The sequence below is a fragment of the Brienomyrus brachyistius genome, chromosome 9 (assembly GCF_023856365.1).
Source record: "Brienomyrus brachyistius isolate T26 chromosome 9, BBRACH_0.4, whole genome shotgun sequence".
Classification (NCBI taxonomy): domain Eukaryota; kingdom Metazoa; phylum Chordata; class Actinopteri; order Osteoglossiformes; family Mormyridae; genus Brienomyrus; species Brienomyrus brachyistius.
This window is the reverse complement of record NC_064541.1, coordinates 15,217,714-15,236,502: the sequence shown is the minus strand read 5'-3', so window position 1 is coordinate 15,236,502 and position 18,789 is coordinate 15,217,714. Positions and strand designations below refer to the sequence as shown.

General features: G+C 43.3%; 2 protein-coding genes across 15 annotated transcripts; both read right to left on the bottom strand.

Annotated features, from left to right (window-relative positions):
* Positions 1-5,399: 5,399 nt before the first annotated feature.
* LOC125748444 (collagen alpha-1(I) chain-like) lies at positions 5,400-9,602 on the bottom strand. Of its 7 annotated transcripts, none has more exons than XM_049024552.1 (4): positions 8,543-9,577; positions 8,266-8,322; positions 7,334-7,373; positions 5,400-6,854 (listed from the first exon to the last, which is right to left on the bottom strand). In XM_049024552.1, exon 4 carries the CDS (start codon positions 6,846-6,848, stop codon positions 5,988-5,990), a length of 861 nt encoding a protein of 286 aa, XP_048880509.1. In that variant the 5' UTR covers positions 6,849-6,854; positions 7,334-7,373; positions 8,266-8,322; positions 8,543-9,577; the 3' UTR covers positions 5,400-5,987. The 7 variants fall into 7 exon arrangements, with proteins under 7 accessions (XP_048880509.1, XP_048880508.1, XP_048880507.1 ...); XM_049024551.1 differs by having other exon boundaries at positions 8,266-8,620; positions 8,964-9,577; XM_049024550.1 differs by lacking the exon at positions 7,334-7,373 and having other exon boundaries at positions 8,498-8,620; positions 8,964-9,577.
* An 86-nt stretch (positions 9,603-9,688) lies between these two features.
* On the bottom strand, positions 9,689-18,502 carry si:dkey-92i15.4 (uncharacterized). Of its 8 annotated transcripts, none has more exons than XM_049024533.1 (8): positions 18,251-18,502; positions 15,529-16,073; positions 12,272-15,239; positions 11,924-12,131; positions 11,593-11,691; positions 11,153-11,399; positions 10,940-11,059; positions 9,689-10,833 (listed from the first exon to the last, which is right to left on the bottom strand). In XM_049024533.1, the coding sequence occupies exons 3-8, from the start codon at positions 15,187-15,189 to the stop codon at positions 10,685-10,687; spliced, it is 3,741 nt and encodes a 1,246-aa protein (XP_048880490.1). In that variant the 5' UTR covers positions 15,190-15,239; positions 15,529-16,073; positions 18,251-18,502; the 3' UTR covers positions 9,689-10,684. The 8 variants fall into 8 exon arrangements, with proteins under 8 accessions (XP_048880490.1, XP_048880492.1, XP_048880493.1 ...); XM_049024535.1 differs by lacking the exon at positions 18,251-18,502 and having other exon boundaries at positions 15,529-15,780; positions 15,949-18,233; XM_049024536.1 differs by lacking the exon at positions 18,251-18,502 and having other exon boundaries at positions 15,529-15,726; positions 15,949-18,233.
* Between the last annotated feature and the right edge of the window lie 287 nt (positions 18,503-18,789).

Genomic DNA, 18,789 nt, shown 5'->3' with positions numbered 1-18,789 from the left:
CTAAAAGGACAATACAGCAGGTGAGATTCTTTATTATCTTCGTTACTTCATTCTTTTATGACAATGCTTAGATTACCTCACAATAATGTCTCGTTCCATGGAAAGAAATATGAAGATAACCTGGAAAAAGAACACTGGGGTGACTCCCCAAGAAAGGAGACTCAGAGCAGTTAAATGACAATAACAGAGAACCAGCAAGCTCTGTAAGGTATTACCAGATGGTGACCTTTGGGACAGTGCAGATGAGATTCAGCACACCTGCTTTGAGTATGTATGGTTCACATTGCCAGTATCTTCCTGTACCAGTTTCCTGTGCTGAGAAACTCTCACCCCTCATTTGAACACAATAATTTGACGACTTCTTTAAAAAGTGCTTTTACAGTTTTGAGTTGCTTTGGAATATTTCTCAGACCAGAAATGAAATTCTCATAACTACTTGTACAACCTCCACACCATCCAGTCACTTGTACCCATCAAAAATGCAAAATCTCATTCTTTTGGTCAAACTGCAAATGCTTTGGCACAGTCATGCACATGACTATGTACAATCATCTGCTGATTCCTACATTATCAATTGTTATGTTGCTCAAAATGTATTATACCGGTTCTCTCTTGAATAGTTTTACCCCACAAAACATTAGTTTTAGTTCATTGTATAAGTCATTACATGCAAAACGGTTGAACCAGTTGTCGTAATCTGTCAAGCATATATTACCTCTCTATTACAGTTTTTTGTAAATGTGTCCCGAATTGATGAATTTCTCTCAGTAGAAACTTGACTTTCACCAACAGAATGGATATATTGACGTGTTAGATCGACCAGTGATCAACCAGTTCTCTAAAATAGCTCAGAGGTGCATCTCATGAGCCTTCAGTTGGCAAGTGTATACGGACAGGGCACGACACAATGGTATAATTTGCCAATGGATGAGCAACAAGGAAATTAACAGGGTAAACGGCATGTGAGAAGAAGGGGAATAGAGCTGCATGGTGGAATGGGAAAGGAGGCAAAACAGAGGAAGAGGTAGAGGAGGCCAAGAACTGGGGCTCGTTCCTGTTCTTGAAATAAGGGTCACAATGATGGACCATGTCCTCAGTCATTCAAACATAGATTCAAAAATCATAGAGACGACAGGCATGTAATCCAACAATGTGCGCTGTCCTGTAATACTTACTGAAGTGCTTCATGTTACAATATTCCCATTGCATTTTATAGTGTACAGAAGATGTATTTCATACAGTAACATTACAGTAACTGTACAAATTCTGCAGCGCACATATGTATTATGCATGCATACTCACTGTGTCTGCATATTAAAATGTATCTGTGTTCATTGACATAAATATTTACTTCTGAGAGATAAACCAAGGATTTTGAGAAAAGCTTCTGCAGGAAATCCATCACGCGGTACCGTTTGCATGCATTGTTTCGAGAAATGCACTTAGTGTTTTGCAAACGATAAGGATGATTTGAGAAATGACAGAGAAAAACTGCATTTATGCTGAGGCCACTTATAGATGGCTTTAAAAAGCATCTAAAGACTTTTCTTTTTAACAAAACCTTTGGTTCCTCCACTTAGAGGTTTTAAATTTGTTTACTTTTAAACTATTTATTTTGTCTCTTTTTATTTTAACTTGTAGCCCTTTGAGATCCTGGGATGTAAAGGGCATTATAAATAAAATGTATTATTATTATTATTATTATTATTATTATAGGGAAGTAATATGAACAGGTCTGAATAAATACAGTATTATCTACCATCCACATCTGCTGTGAGGGAAATCCTCTCTATTCCCAGTCAACAGAGAACAGAAAAAAATAATACAAAAGGAAAGACCATGCATGAAAAGCTGGCTTTAGAACTTAAAACACAAGCTTAAATACCTAAAGGAGGAAGATGAAAATGAAAATACTCCAGATTGAATTGAAAATGGATTTCCGATTTGGCAATGGTGGGATTCGAACAAAGACAAAGTCCATTTAAACTGGGATACCCTAAACTAAGCCGACTGGCATCATGAAGTTGGATTTCTCGCTAGATTTTAAGCACCCAAATTTAAATGGGCTTTTTGTTTGTTCAGTTAAAGTTAGCCCAGATTACCTTAAATCTGACAAGATATCCGGCTAAGCAAGAAATCCTCCTTTGTGAGCCAGGCCCACAGTCAAATTTTTCGGGTTCTGATTGACAGAACTATAGACCAATAAAGAGCTGAGACCCTCCATCCTAGTTCTGGGTAATCGGTGCCATGTTTGTAGTCCCCAAGTGGCTTCACTGAGGGCAAAATATCTGCATGGGCTGGTTGTGACACAGGGCTTCTCCAATACAAACGCTTATATCTTGCAAACAGAATACCACAGAAAGAAAATTTCAACAGAGAGTTATTCCGGAGACTCAAGAGAATCTAATGATAACTTTGGATTACTGGGTAAGCCCCAAATATCCCCTGGTAATCACTCTAATCTGAGATGGGACTTCATTGTTAAAAAGGTTAAAATTTTAGCTCTCTAGGCAATGGAGTTGAGGTCTCCGCCCATTTACAGAGAGACATGATTATTAGGGGGGTTGTATTAGCCGGTTTTGATTATTGGGGGGGGGGGGGGGGGGGGGTCACAATCCCTCCATTCCCCCCGTAATTTACACCCATGTCTCTCAGTAACTTTTCGGTTAGCTGTGCCCATCACTGCTCCTCCGGCTAAAACGCTTTTATCTCGCAGATGGAATATCATAGAAAGAAAATGTATTCCGGAGACTCTATAGAATCCAATAATCTTCAGCTGGGTAAGTCCTAAATATCCCCGGGTAATCACACCAGCCCCGCAGAACTAAATAGCTAAGTGGGTTAGAATTTCAGCTCTAGGAAGCTAAATTCGTATAACAAGTTAACGGCCACCGTTAGTTTCCATTACATTTTTTAGTGATGTATTGGTTTGGTGTTATCGAAATTGACTTAGGAGTTAGTGGATTAGCAGTTACAGGAGCTAACTTTACAGATAGCCGTACCCACCACTGCCCTGAACATTAAAAGAAACAGTTCTTGCACTTCCTGTACTCCTCAGCATGAGGTGTTGAAGGACATTTGATGGGAATATGGCATCGACCCATACAGCCTGTCACTCCTGGGAAGTTCCCATTTTCATGGACTTATAATTTGTAGTTAGCTTGACCTGGGATTTTGGGAACTTGATGTAATGGGCCTCCACTTTACAAATGGCCCTGCAGAATTTATGAACTACTCTCTGCACACTGTTGGTTCTGTAACACCACCTAAATCTCCAGTTTCACAGTGAAACGGTTAAAGTGATTGGTACTTGGAGAGAAGGGGATATAGGCTTACCTCTTTGTGACCTCTTTGTGCGATCCCAGACTGGGCTCCAGCAGGGAGCACCATTTTGTTTGTACGTGCACAAACTCCAAATGGTTTAATCAAAATTATCGAGTGATTTACTGCTGATAGAGTTCTTTGTGAAACCACAGGTTCCTTCAGAGTCAAATGATGAGGCAGGTTCCTTAAGCGTAAGCAGGTTATTAAGACAAATGGCCAGTTCAGTGTTGGTCTGCGTCTGTCTGCCCCCACTGAGGGAAGCAGGCCCTCTATCTCTGGTCTTCGTACAGACTCCTGGAGCCAGGGGATCAGACGGCCTTGGTGAGAGTGTGTTGCATGAGGCAAAGATCAAAGCAAGTGAGGAAAGAACAAAGAAATATAACATGAGGAAATATAGCTATTAATGAGTGAACTAAAACTTAAACAACTAAATTAAGTAGGGAAATTCCTCACTCCTGTCAATAAATACTTATCTGGCAGGTGATGCTTGTTGGTCTTCAATGAAATGGTCTAGGTAATCCATGTACCTGCAATATCAGACAGCATCAATTTGAAATAAAATTTCCCTTCTTGGCCTTCGTTTATTCCTTTAGTAGTTCTAATCCTCCTTCAGGAAGTGGCATTAGTTGACTGAGGACTATGTTATGTGTAGATCTATTTCGAACCACGACTGAGAATGTCATGATTTTCAGTTAATCTGTGTTGAAAAACCATTTTAATCTAGAAGGAAGATTAATCTCTGTCTGTGAAACCGATCCCTTCTTATGCTTACAGACAGGACGGAGAAGCTGTTTTCTAAGTGAAGAAAAGAGGATAGGAAAAAATTTTGTGCCTTCAAACAGTAACTAATAGATCATGCTTGCATCGCCTTTGCTGATCTCATTATTTCATCTATTTCCAAACTCAATTATGCGTAGATGATAATGTAGGGAAGCGAAAGCTCTATAAAAATAATTCAAATTTAATTGCTATAGCATGCTGTGTGGAACAGTCATTTATGAGCTATTACAAGTGCAACGATACAATCACAACATGGAAAATCAATAGATCAGTGTCACAAGAGGCAAGACAAAGGACTCAAAGGCAGGCGTTTGGGTGAACAAAAGGGGATTATCGAACAAATCAGGAGCAAGGGAAACGAACGAGATCACAAGGGGTCAAAACAAGAAGGTGAGTGTGATGACGGCCACGGGCAGACAGGACTGACGTCAATGACCAGACTGGGACTGACGAGACAAACATGTACTTAAATACAAAGGCTAACGAGGGGTAATAAGCAACAGGTGTGGCTCCTCAGGCTCATATTAGTGAGGAGACATGAGGGTTAGGGGGACACGGCAGGCAGGGCGTGACAATCAGTCCCAAGCTGTAAACGTCACATTGTCCTTAATATAGAATACCAAGCAATGCCCAGCGTTAATCTTCAGTTAAACAATGTACGTTTCTTGAATCAGACAAAACCGTGCCCATGTTAACATCATTGTCAAAATACATCAGTGACAAGACACCGATGAATGCAAGTGTTGTTGGAGCGTCATCTTTACACGCAATCTGAGCAGAAACAACAACAGCGGCAGCGTCGCCCGCTTTTGAAATAACTTTTGACTAGAAGCTCGGCCGCACTAGCTGGGAATCCTGCACTGCACTGTGTAAACAGAAAAGGCGAATGCATTCTTTGGGTTACAATAGTTTGATGTCATAAGGTGACAGTACAGATAAGGGTTAGCACCTGCAGAACAACCCAGGTCACACTAATGTTGGCCCCCAGCTTCTCGCTGGATTATTATTAGAGAATTATCAGCAAAATACAATTATGTCAACCAAGTGTGTGGTTCTGGTTCTGGTTGTTTCTCTTCAGAAGGTCTACTGTTTCAATGGAAAAGAAACGTAGAGGTGTTCCGTGGTTACAGGATTCCACGGAAACAGCAATTTCCGCAGTCAATTCCCGAAAACAGTATTGAATGACCCGACTGTATCATGGTTTATGACAAGGAATACAATAATAATTCATTTAAATAGTGCATGTATAAAAGGCAGCAGTGCTTTTTATTATCTTTAAATGACACATAATCGCTATAAACAGAAGTAAAAGCTTACTATTTGGCAGCTACATAATGTTCTGAATGTCATTCCGAAGCCCCAAAGCAGTCGCATAATCATATGAACATAGTGCATGTTGACAGGTAAAACCTCCGTTTCTGTAATATAGGCCAGTCTGTCTGTATCAGGCCACTTAAACTGAACCAGTGCTGGGATGCTTAGGAACAATTATTAGACAAATTACTTTGACATAAACATGACTTATTTGTGCAAATCAAATTCAGATGAGTGTCTTCCCTGCTTAGATTATAAATACCTTAGCAGCATCACGCAACAAAAACTTCGAAGACAAATGCTGGCTAAGTGGATAAGTGGAGCGTTCCGAAATACAGTCACGCAGAGGTTTAATGAAATGCACTTAGAGTATGTGCCTGCTTTAGCATCATGGGACATGTGCCCTATCATTACCATTTATTTTTCAGACAGCCAGACAATCAAACAACAGACTCAGTTGTGTGTTTTAGCAATATAATAGTACTGCAAAAACATTGAATTTTCAAAATTAAGCAAAAAAAAAAGTCTACTATAACCTGTTATCTGTACCTAATTAAAGTCGAAAGTATTCACGGAGTGAACGCCTGCCAACGTAATGAACAAGGGTCACTGCTCGCACCCTGGTTGGTCCTCAGGCTCATGCTCTCCCCAGCTGGTCCTGGGGCTCCATGCTTTCTGTGGCTGATCCTGGGGCTATGTGCTCTTTCTGGCTGGTCCTGGGGCTCTGGGTTCTCCCCAGCTAATCCTGGGGCTCCATGTTCTCCTCGGGGCTCCGTGCTCTCCCCAGCTGGTCCTGGGGCTCCATGTTCTCCTCGGGGCTCCGCGCTCTCCCCAGCTGGTCCTGGGGCTCCATGTTCTCCTCGGGGCTCCGCACTCTCCCCAGCTGGTCCTGGGGCTCCATGTTCTCCTCGGGGCTCCGCGCTCTCCCCAGCTGGTCCTGGGGCTCCATGTTCTCCTTGGGGCTCCGCGCTCTCCCCAGCTGGTCCTGGGGCTCCATGTTCTCCTCGGGGCTCCGCGCTCTCCCCAGCTGGTCCTGGGGCTCCATGTTCTCCTCGGGGCTCCGCGCTCTCCCCAGCTGGTCCTGGGGCTCCATGTTCTCCTCGGGGCTCCGCGCTCTCCCCAGCTGGTCCTGGGGCTCCATGTTCTCCTCGGGGCTCCGTGCTCTCCCCGGCTGGTCCTGGGGCTCCATGCTTTCCGCAGCTGGTCCTGGGGCTCCTTGCCCTCCCCAGGGCTCCTAGGACTGCATGCTCTCCCCGGCTGTTCTTGGGGCTCCGGGCTCTCCCTGGCTGGTCCTGATGCTCAGTGCTCTCCTCGCGGTTCTTTGGTCTCCATGGCTGGTCTTGGGGCTTCGTATTCTCCCCAGGGCTCATGGAGTGAGTGACCATGGTGTCCTCATACCTTTGATCATCTCTCACTGTGTCGTTCTCCATCACTGTCTGAAAAGGAAACACAAACACATTGTTATAACAACAAACACCAAGGAATATATCAAGAAATCTAAAAATGTAAAGTAAGTGCCCGCTAATGCCGCATTTGTTTGGTAATGAAGCTAAATTATGTTAAAAAGGGGTGGCATGGTGGTACTGGTGTGAGTAGTGTGTCTGCCTTATTCCTTGCCTTGTGTCCATAACTTCCAGGATAGGCTCTGGACCACTGTGACCCTGCACAGGATAAGTGTGTACAGCACAGTACAGTGAGTGCTAAAGGGGGAGCTGTATTTTCTAATGACAACTGAAGATCTTTCATCCATACTTATTACTTAATCTGCATAAACCTCAGCCACTGTTCATGAAGAATCATAGATGCATATTTGATTTTACTTAAATGAAGTCCAAGGTGTCCACATGAACATTTGCTGTAACCTTAAAATGGAGTGTGACATGTTTAAAAGGTATATAACAACCCTATAATTCACCTTTGTCAGAAGGTTTTGGCTGTTATCCACCCTTCTGGCCCTAAAGAAATGTCTCGTTATTAGGTTCAACATCTGGTTTCTTCATCCATGCCAGGTTCTCTGAGAAGGACTTTTAAACCATATGTAAGTGCATAAAATCAGATGATAGAAAAAAGCTCATACAGAGACTGTGTTTATAAACTTCATTAAGCTGTTCCTGATTAGTTTACTGTTGATTAGAGGAGTTAATCAATGTGGCTTTCGTTAATTAATACCTGATATATAAATAATAACAACATATTTATCTGATTAGCTGATATGTTCATCCGGATTAGCCTTTAGGCCTACCCATTTCCAATATATACAGCTGGACATTTGATTGGGAAATTTCAGGATAATGACATAGCTCAAGCGTACGCCAATAGGAGCCGTACTAGAACTAACCATGTTCTTAACCTCTACCTGCTACTCTGTCAGTACATAAAAAGCAGAAAGTAGGTGATGTTTTAAACGCACCCTCCTTCACAATTTCCATAGACTCCTACTTTGTGCACCTACCCAGAAATCATCGAGCTGCCCCACAAGGCACTGGGGCCAGAGAACATTAAATAATACATATATGGGTACATAATACAGAGGTGAATCATAACAAAGATAGGCGATGTACCCCAAGGAAGGTACTACTGTGGTTAAGTGGGTTTCTAGGTATGTGATGGATGCCAGCGGGTTGAGCAGAGGTCGGTAATTCAGGTCCAGAGAGTAAAAATCCAGACCAAGGTTTTGTTTCAACAAGTCAGTTGAGTGCCCTGTGACTGTAACTCTTTATACTCAACTGGTTGTTTGAAACAAAACCTTGACCTGGATTGGTACTCTCTGGACCTGAATTACCCACCTCTGGGGGGCTGGGTGACAGTGTATCCAACAGCCCAAGGCCTGTCGGAAAAGTCACCCACCTTTCTGGGTATTTTAGAAGAAAGTTCCCCAGGGGCTTCTTGCTTGCTTCCCTTTCACTTTGGCCCGAATAATCCAAGGTAGAGGGTGCATCAATATGTGGAATGGAATTTACAAAAGGATTATAAGGTTATTTCAGAAAGCCTATGGTTTGTGTAAGGTTAATACGATGATAAGCATTCCACAGAAAAGGTAACGGGCAGACGAAGAAGGCAGAGGAGGAAGACCAATTACCACAGAAGGTAGTAATTGTGCCCAGACCTCGGAGGCTCCACCTACAGCTCCCTGAAGTTGATCCCACATCTCCATCAACAAAGGACCTCTGGTCTTAGGACGCACAGTCATCATCACCACCATCTTCAGTGTCATCATGTGTTACACAATCAAAAGAGGGTTTCCGGTAAAGCCAAATTCAGACACCACACAAAATTCACAAATTAAGCCAACTGAAGCTTTGTAGTTTCGTACGTCTTCATCATTAGTGGATTACAAATCTATATAAATAGATGATTGTGTTTATTCTACTTTTATTCATTATGATTCTCGGTCATGCAAACAACCAGACAAAGAAAAGATAATGCTTGTCATGTCAACTAAATCTTGTATTATGCTATTTTTCATGTGAACATCTTAGTGAAGTTGTACAGTCATGCAACACGCAACGTACAGAAATGCAGTCGCTCGTGTTGACGATACCTACGTGTGACGTATTTAAATCCGATTGCATGCTCTGGGTAGTGAGGAATGCTCTGGACGGGTTTCGCGTGTCTCGCCCTCGATCGTCTCTGCTATGACGACCCCCGGAAAAAAACATTGGGAATAAAGTGAGCACGTCCATCCTCGCGGTGAGACGCTGCCCGTCTGTCTGTATCAGGCCATTTACAGTGAGCCAAATGGAAACATGGAAAGAGGTGCCGATACCGACAAATTACTTAATGACATAAAAATTGTTAATTTGCGCGAAACGAATAAAAAAGAGTGTTTTCCCCGTTTATACAATAAGTGGTTTAGCGTCATCACGCGACGAAAACTTGGCCCGCAGTCTGTAGGGTGGCCTGGGGGGAAGTGAGGCGGCGTTTCTGAACAGTTCTGACCGGTTTGGACGTGGGGGAAATGCCAGGGCTGCCAGTTCTCACGCGCCTGGCGCGACGCTCGCGCTTTCGGACTCTCACACTCACGCAAGAATTGTTACGGAAAATCTATATTATTCCATTATAAATCTCAGACCAACAAAAGCGATGGGGTAGTTTGCAAACCTTACAAATTATTTACGAGGCAATAAAACTGTTACATACGTGTTAATGCGTGTGTATCTGTGTGCAGCCGCCTGACCAAAGTTGACAACCCCGAGTGTCGTTCGGAAGTATGTAGATACAGTTGACAAAACTGCTTAACTTTGACATAAAAAAGTAAGCATACGTTAAGTATAAGTAATTGGCTTTTATTAAAATAGCGTTTATATTAAACTTTGTATTTACCGGTAAAAGGAAAGCACTGCATTATGGGTATTGTAGTTCTGAAGTCGCAGAATGCCACACTGCCAAATAAAAGGGAACATGATGCATAATATATTACATAACTATGTACATATTTCTTGGCTAGACAATTCAACTGAAATAAAAGGCTGACTATACCACATAGCAAAGACTTAAGTTATGTAAAGTTTATATACTACAGGTTTGAGTCAATTTGTCAAGGAAAGATTGCAATTAGAGCTTCAGTACTGCAGTGCAGCTTCTGTGCAACAATAACAATACATCTTTACAGACTTTAAATACAGTTAACATCAGGTGTCATTTATTTACAAACAATATTTGCAACCCTTTATGGAATAAGGTAATTTACAGATGTTATAAAAAGGAGTTTTTGAAATGCAGTTTTATAGATATGCAGCATATATGCAGTTAATTTTTTAAGGTCAAAAAGCAAATCCCATAATCTGCATACTTTTCTTACAGTTAAGATATATTGTTATATATCAAGACCACACACTTTTTTTGAACTTATCGTATAAGTGCTTGAATGTTTTAGAATTAATGAATAATTGTCATTGTTGACACACCACAGCACACAACAACAAAATGCGTCCTCTGCATTTAACCCATATGTGACATAGCTGGGGGCAGCTAATTCAGCGCCCAGAGAGCAGTGCTTGGGGGGGCGGTACCTTGCTCAGGGTACCTCAGTGGTGCTTCGCTGGGCGGGAATTCAAACCTGCAATCTTTTGATTACAAGTGCACTTCCCTAACCATTAAGCCACTACTGCTCGTCGTTCTGCATGATGCTTCTGTCTTCATTCTCTTCCAGGTTCTTGTTTCTGCCTGACACACAAAGACGTTTTATCTCTTTCTGACAACTCTAGAGCTTGGGTTGGGAAATCCATACCAGTTGCTGTGCTGTCCCAATGTCATTGGGCATATATTAAAGAGGACGATTCAGCAACACTTCCACGGGACCAGGGGACAGCTTCTTAATCAAGTTCCAGGCCTCCAGTCTATGTAAACCCAGCAGGCTGTGGCCATTGATTTCCAACAGCTCATCCCCTGGCAGCACCTCATTCACTGGGCCACCTGGAAGAGAACAACAGGGGGCTGGTCATTTGTCATCACGAGTTTTATTTCTTTGTACGACAAGGGACTAGTCATCTCAGTATGAGTGAAACCATTGCTGCTTTACCCTGGAAGACCTTCTTGATGACAATTGGCCCGTCGCCCTGGCTGGAGCCCAGTCCCCCCTCTAGACTGAAGCCTAGGTCTGTGCTGCTTTTATTCAACACCACTGTCAGTGTCCTGCCTCCTGAGGGAAAAAGCAGAGGGACAACATATGCTGACTATTGTAGAGGTAGCTGTTACCCTTAGTGCCCTTTTGCCGTCCGATTTTATACTTCACCTGTATTCACGGTGACCGGGTCTAGCTGCCGTTGACTCAGATTGTTCTGGGCCTTTTGTGGCTTTGTGAAGCTGTCTTTCTGAAGCACCACAACTGCCATGCCTCTCGACCGAGCCCTCCTGAGGGTGCGCAGTGCCTCCCAGTGGGTGGAGTTCTGCAGTTTAGTGCCGTTGATTGACAAGACCCGGTCACCCTCGCAAACTGAACCCTCCTGGGATGCAGCACTGCCAGAGAACACCTTGTGGACCTAGATTAGATAGACAACCAGTTGAAAGGTCACACAAGAATACTGATGTAACGGTGCTAATTATAGGGTTACTAATTATTACAATATAAGATAAGATATCACTCAAATTGTTAGCTGAATAGTAGACTAAAAGCAAAGTTATATAAGGTCGGACATTATGTTCCTGGATCATGCAAAGGACTCTAACACTTACCGTAATGGGCTTGTTTTGATCAACACCACCAGCTAATGTGAAGCCCAGCCCAGACCCCACCTCTTTGTGCAGAACGACAACCTGCACATCTTCATAGTTCTGAAAGCAATGAGAAGAATATGAAAAAACAGGTGGAAAAGGAAGGCAGTTAAGTGAGATGTGTATGAAATTCGCAATGTGCTGGATGTCTAAGGAGAACCAGAGGGAGAGTGTATTTCGCCCAAGTCTTTTTAAAAGAATATGAATGTTGAGCTGTAAGCTGGAAATATTTATTTGGCTCAGGAAAATATGAGAACATACATTCTTGACCATGTGTCACTCAAGGGCTCACCTGCAACGTTTCATCGCCCAGGCTCCTGACATCACTGAGCAGGCGATCCAGCTCATCAGCACTAAGTATTGACACACACGAGAGGGCAGAAGCATCTGAACTTAGAGAAGCTGTCCGATGTGACGTGTAGTCCAAGGAGTCTGGTTCCAGGCTGCCATCATCATGGTATACATAGTCCACGCCCCCAACATGACACAGATCAGCTAGACTGAGCATGGATAGGACAGAAAAATGAGCATCGCATGGTTGATGAATACTCTTGCCCACATGTTTTAAATGCATGTTATCTGTTAATTTGAAATTTCCCAAGAGGTAGGAAATTTGATGACAAAAATTCATAGGACTCACGTGATTGAAAAGCTCCTGTGATCAGTCTGGCTCATATTGCTAGTGATGGTCACTGACGATTCCGCAGAGTCCGAATCATAAACGGAGTTCTCTTCTTTCTCTGTGCCGCTGTCGTCATCTTTGTCAGACTCTTCTTCGTCTGAACTCCACCTGGCCTGGTGGACACTAGAACATGCACTGTCTTTTTCCAGGGGGGTCTTCCCGGTGTGAAGTAGGAAGTCATTGGAGGAGATGATATTGGATGACTGAGGCTTTGAGGCAGGTGGAGTAGGGACACTTGTAGGTAGGTTGGGTGGAGAAGGTGAAGGCGTGCTTCTGATGTTTTTAAGGATATTCACTGAAGCTGGGGATTCCATCTTTGAAATACAAACCTGATTTGGGCAGCTGGAAGTTATATTGCTGACATGAATAAGAGGCGACCTCTTTGGGAAATTGGGTGCCTTGCATTCTACACTTGATGCATTCATTGAATCGTAAACATTCTGACCACTAATATCGTTTTTGTTGTTCCCGTCAGTTTTCTGAAGAGCATTAAGTTGTTTTGCATTGAGGTGTTGAGAGATTTCTTCTTGTGATTTTACTTCCCCTTTGGTGTCTGTGTGACTAACCTTTGAGGAATGTGGCTCAACTGAAGCCCCGTGTAATCCAGCTCCAGCCTTAGAGCCATCACATTTATTTCTGCAAACCATTCTCCTGTCACATCTCCTGTGCCCCGCCTCATCTATTGAAATAGATCTTATTACATAGCCACTTGGCCTACCATCTACCTCTATATTACTTTTCCCTTCTCCCTTAGACCAAAGGTTGTCATTGAAAACTTGAAGCCCACAATCTCCCTTCCCAGCCAAAACTTTGTTTGGTACACCCTTCTTTGCCCATCCTCCCCATAATTCTCTGGGCGGGTCCTGTACAGAGAAGGCTCTCTCAGACCGTGATAAGGGCAGTGGGGATGGCTGGCTGTTTTGGGCAAGAGTTTCAAACCTGCGGATTTTATTGCGTACACTATCTGGAAAGTCGACCCTAAATTTTACAGGATCTGGTTTAACCTTCTGATCCTTTATTTTGCCACATGGATTATCAAGAGTGTCTTTCTTTGCTTCTTTAGTCAATCTTCTTGGAGCTGAGACTGCCTCTTGTGATGCTGACTGTTGTGATGGCTGCAGAGGCCAGTCCGTTGTTGTGCAGGTTTTCACTGTAGGACTTCTCTGGACAACGGACCCGACTCTCGGTGATTTTGATTGCGTGTTGTTGTCTTCCCCACTTTCCTTTACCAGTTTACCTGCTGAATTTCCCTCTGCCACTTTTTGTTGGTCAGCATTATGTACTTGGTCTCGCATCACATCAACCTCTTTCTTCTTGTTTGATCTACCTATTTCATGCTCTTCCTGCATCCTATCCTTCTCCATTTCAAACTCTCTCCATCTTTCCCCCTTGTCCGTTACAAGCCTGGTTTGTCTCTGCAGTGGAGGATTCTTTCCAGACAGTAACATATTTCCAGGGTGAGGCCTAAATAATCTGGGTTGAATTAGATCAGAAGGATTCTTCTGAGGTCGGTCAAATGAACTAGATTGGTGTTTGCAGTCACTACCTGTGATTTCTGTTAATGACATTTGGTCACCTGCAGCAGAGCATACTGAAGGCATCTCTTGATTCAAATTGCACACACTTTTTTTGTCAGTGCACAAGTTTCCATGACCACTTGCAAGTTGCTCCTCTACAGAATGAATCCTGGGGAATGTGCCACCCTTGGGGCCTTTGTATGGAATACCTTTCCAATGGGTATTAGACAAAGAAGGCCTAAGATTATTGTGGTCTTCAAGGCCCTGCTTAGTATGCTGCGTGTAATCCCCCAAAGGTTCCTGGTGGTATTTTGTAGCCATACCCATGCTACTTGACCCAAACAATTTCTCAATCCGATTACGAATAGACTGGTTTGCAGATACCTCTTCTACTTTCCTGCTGTTAGTTTCAGAGTCAACAGGTCCAGAGACAGGATTGAACTGTAGCTTGCTCAGGTAAGGACCATCCTGACTAGGATCCCCCAAATTTCTTCCCTCCCCAGAATCACTCCGATTCAGTTTTCTCCGAGATGGCAGTGACTGACAGTCGTTACCCATTTTTGAATACAGAAGTCCATGAGTACTGCCTGTTACTGGTGAGCCTCCCAAGGGCTTTTTTCCCTCTGTTTTTACGACTGACTGGTACGAATCAGTCCTGGGTAGCACACCAAGATCCTTTGTGTTGGATGGTCTTTCCCTGTCTAAACTCTCTGCCCTCCGCATGTTGTTGTTTTTCCAGAAGGTTTGCTCCCCAGCTTTCCCTTCATTATTACTTGACTCCCCACCCAGGTCCACGCTCCTGCTCCTACTTGGCTCCGCCCTCCCTCTCAACATGCCTGGTTTCATATAATCTTCACCATAACATCTTTCAGGTTTTCCTACCTCTTGACTCCCTTGCGTATTCAGTCTTACTTTGTCTTTCAGGTCTTTTGTATATTTCTCCCAGTTCTGGGCCTTGAGCTGATTAGACTCCAGATCAGATGAAGTTCTGGTCTGGTCTTCTGTATCATCCCCGGTGATGGTTGTTGAAAGCCGGCGGATGTCATTTCCTGGTTGTCTGTCTGTCTGCTTGCTCCCGCTTTCTTCAGGCAGTAAGTTGTTGACGTTCCCCTCATAGACACTCCGAAGTCTACCAAGGTCCCTCTGAGGCCTATTTTTTTCTTTGGATGGAGCGAGCTCAGTGGCGGAGCGGATTATGAAACGACGGTTGTGACCTTGTGGCACTGCTGGAGGTAGAGTGTTTGTGGTGGATTCCAAGCCCGGGGCTTTGCATTCAGCTTTAATGTCTGCTGAACCTGGCTTAGACAAAGCACCGGGAAGTGCGCTGCATTTAGGCAATGGATCTTCAGATAGTTCCATTCTTTTTTAAAATCTTGCGTTGACTGGGGATGAGTTCAGAATGACAACCACTGGGGAAAAAAAAAAAAAAAACAATAATGAAAAAGCATTCAACATAATTGTGAGCACTGTAATTTCAGCTACTGCTCATACGAACAAAATGAAGTTTTGAGTTAGAAAAGAATACATTCCATTTGTAAAGTCCTGGCATCATTTATACACGAGGTTAAGATATGGTCCGCCAGGCTGGCAGAAATTCACAGTTGCAGAAGGAAAAAAAAAGTGCTAAGCAATTGAAGTAGTTTCATAATCATGCTTCCACAAACAAGACTTCCATTAAAAAGAAAAAAAGATACGTACAGTTTGATGGGAGAACAAGAGCAGCACTGTAATTCACTGTCTTTTTCCACACAAAAGCTGTGCCCTTTATTCACATTTGTGCGATCATAACCAGGCTTGCTTTATTCCATGTGTGAGGACGGCCGCTCCCCATTCATCCCCTCACATCGTGTCCAGACAGCTGGCTGTCAGAACTACAGCTGTCGAGATCAGCACCCTCTGGAGAGAAGTCCATGGAAACAAGACGCATGTTTTCCTTCTTCTTGGTGGGATCTGTCGCAGCCCAGTGAAAAACGCATCTACTTGTGTTAGGTAACCCTAACCCTCACAGGGAAGTCTTTACATTTATTTTATTTTTTGAGGAAGTTGCTTTTCTCAACACAGCTCAACTTTTTCCTCCTTTCGTTTTCGGGTGGGCGGTCGCCACTGCGCTCCGCTAACCTCGCAGATGCTGCATTGCCGCGGCCGTGGTTCCTCTGGGTGCCAGCTGTCGTCGTTGCATTTCCTGGGTCCTCTTTCGGGTTACGTTTCCATTTTAGTCATGAGCTCGCCGGTTGTACTGTACCCTGTAAAACAGTTCTCTTCTTTAGAGCTTCTCCTTGACACAGGAATGCTGTAGCAAGTATGGCCAGGACATTCAAGTGACCCTGTTAGAAATTGCTAAACCTAGTTAGTATGCAGTACTGCAGCCAAAACTTTTATAGGAAAAAAGCCACTTAGTCCAAGTGATCTAAATGAGAGGGAGGAAGATTGGGAAGAGTGTGTGTGCAGGAGGAAGCGTGAAGGGTGGGGGAAGAGAAATTTTAGGGCTGAAGAGAATATTCCATTACAAATCTCCACGATCTTTCTAGAATCTGGGAACATAAGTACAGGGCTTGTTTGTCCATCCCTTTTTTTTCCCTCCACATAATATGTAGTATATTCACATGAAAATAAAAGATCCCACCTGAAAAGCAGTTCATTGAGATGTACATATAAATGTGGAATACATACTGTATGTATCCATGCATGCAAAAAAACACACAATGTTAAAAAATACAGACCAAAAATGAGAGACATGACACTGAATCACACAAGACCATAATAATAATAATAAACATGGCGACCTGGTGCTTCATGTGCATCGCGGTATGCGGTTAACTGGAAGGACGGCAATCCAGAAAAGGCGCCGCAGTTGTGCTGAAACCGAAGTCCCGTGCCACGCCACACACGACTGCAGCGAGTCAAACGTGCACTGTTCTCTCCGCAGCAAAACAAATGCACCATTAATGCTATTTAACAAGCATTTCATTCAATTTCCACAGACCATAAATATTGGGCCTGTGACAGCATACATTTTGATCCAAATGATACATTTATAGCAACAAAAAAAAAAAGATAAAAGCATTTCAATGTCTGATCACATCTTTTTTGTCTTTTTTTTTTTTAATCTATTACACGGCTTTTTGGTTATCGTCAGTAACGGGTGATTTGCGATTGCCCTGCACCAGGCATATGTGTACATTTAATGCATAAAGCACACCATGAAGAGATCACCACGACAGGGGGGTCAAAACAAATACTGAGATCACATGACCGAAACATCAGAGGAGCACAATTAACTTGAAAAACAGACCTTATCAACAAGCTTAGATGTCATTTTTAAGTATAAAACGTAATAACCATGAAAAGCTTACTTCGAAAGGGTAGAAAGCTGGCTAGTCTTTCTATGATCCATGTGCAGGAAAGTGTCATCTTACAGAAACACCTGTAGCGCTGCTCTTCAAAAGACAATAGATTCCATCCCACAGCAGCCAGTAGACAAGTTTCTCAAAGCCAAACAGAAAGCCACGGTAGTTTGTACTCCATCCTTCCCCCTTACTTCATTATTAATGATATATTTTTTTTGGAGACTGCTTTCAGAATTGTTTCTCGGAGACCTTTTGTCAGTGCTGCATGATGCATCTTCAGAGGAACGCAAACCCGCGCAGCTGGTTTTTCCTCTTCCCCTCTCTCTCATTGTCTCCCGCCCTCTCCTTATTCTCATGGGACGGCATTCCTGACACAAGCGCCTTTGTGCCTCGGCCTCGCGGTGGGTAACGTGCTATTTCCTACGCACAGAAGTATTTATGATGACACGCGAGAGCCGTGGCAGGCTGCGCACTGGCCGCCCACATGGGGCCGGCCCCACGATGGTCTGAAGCCAGTGAGAAAGGAGGGGGAAGCCAGAGGCAGGTGCTGGACAGAGGAACACCCAGCGACACTCGCAATGAATTTTCATTGTCGACACGCGTCTCGCACTTTAATTTGGCGCCGTGTTAGAGAAATGTGCGCATTCCCCCACAGAGAAAACAAAGTTAGACGGCAATGGGCTGTTCCCTCAGAAGGGCTGCCATCTATCATTATACTAAAAACGGCAGAGATTAATTCAAAGTTCACTTCACAAAAGGAAAAAAAATTATGAAGTTGCAGTCTAACCAGACACACTGTGTGACTGAAAGTCAGCATATATTGAATTATATATACAAGAATGAGGCATGCTAAACTATAGCAAAATTCACACTAATGCCCCCTTAAGTTTAATACTTCTTTGTGTAAAACGAACCAACAGGAAGCTTTCCAAAATACTGTACGAGCTAAAATCGAAATCCGAGAATGTACAAGATTGTTAGGCCCATTAACATAAAACCCACTGGAAGCTTATCCATGTCCCTAAAATGTTAAAACGATGTAACACCATGGTAAACAGAGAAAAGTATCATACCTCTCTGCATTAGGGCCTGGGTCTTCTTTATAGCACCACTTCACAGAAAAGCAAAAGCAGGCATTCGACTTCCTGCCGTTGCAAAGGGCCGTGTTACCAGTATATGGTAATGCGTGAGCTGATGTAACCACCTCCTCGAACGGCTCGAATTAGGGTCCCGCTTCAGCAGCCGGATGTGGACTGCAAGAGTACCCTTTCTGCACCACCAGTGAACCCAAACTCTGACGAGTTGACATGTTTTTTTTTTTCTGCTACTTCCTGGGCAATGGCTGCACGTTTATGTTTGATGTACCTGCGGGATGTCAGAGGGACTGCTTAATTAATCGCAAAGTCTCTGATATCAAGCTATACTCTTCCTGTAAAGAGTGTGTCGCAAAAGAATCTGTTTAGCTTTCAATTCAAACATTACGAAGCAGACTGTCTGATACCAAGATACAGGAAATAAAGCCTGTGGTTTTACTCCACAAGTACATAGAATCAGTAATGAGGCAGAGCCGACCCATCGATCCAGAGGAACTACTCTTTTGAAAGAAATAAGA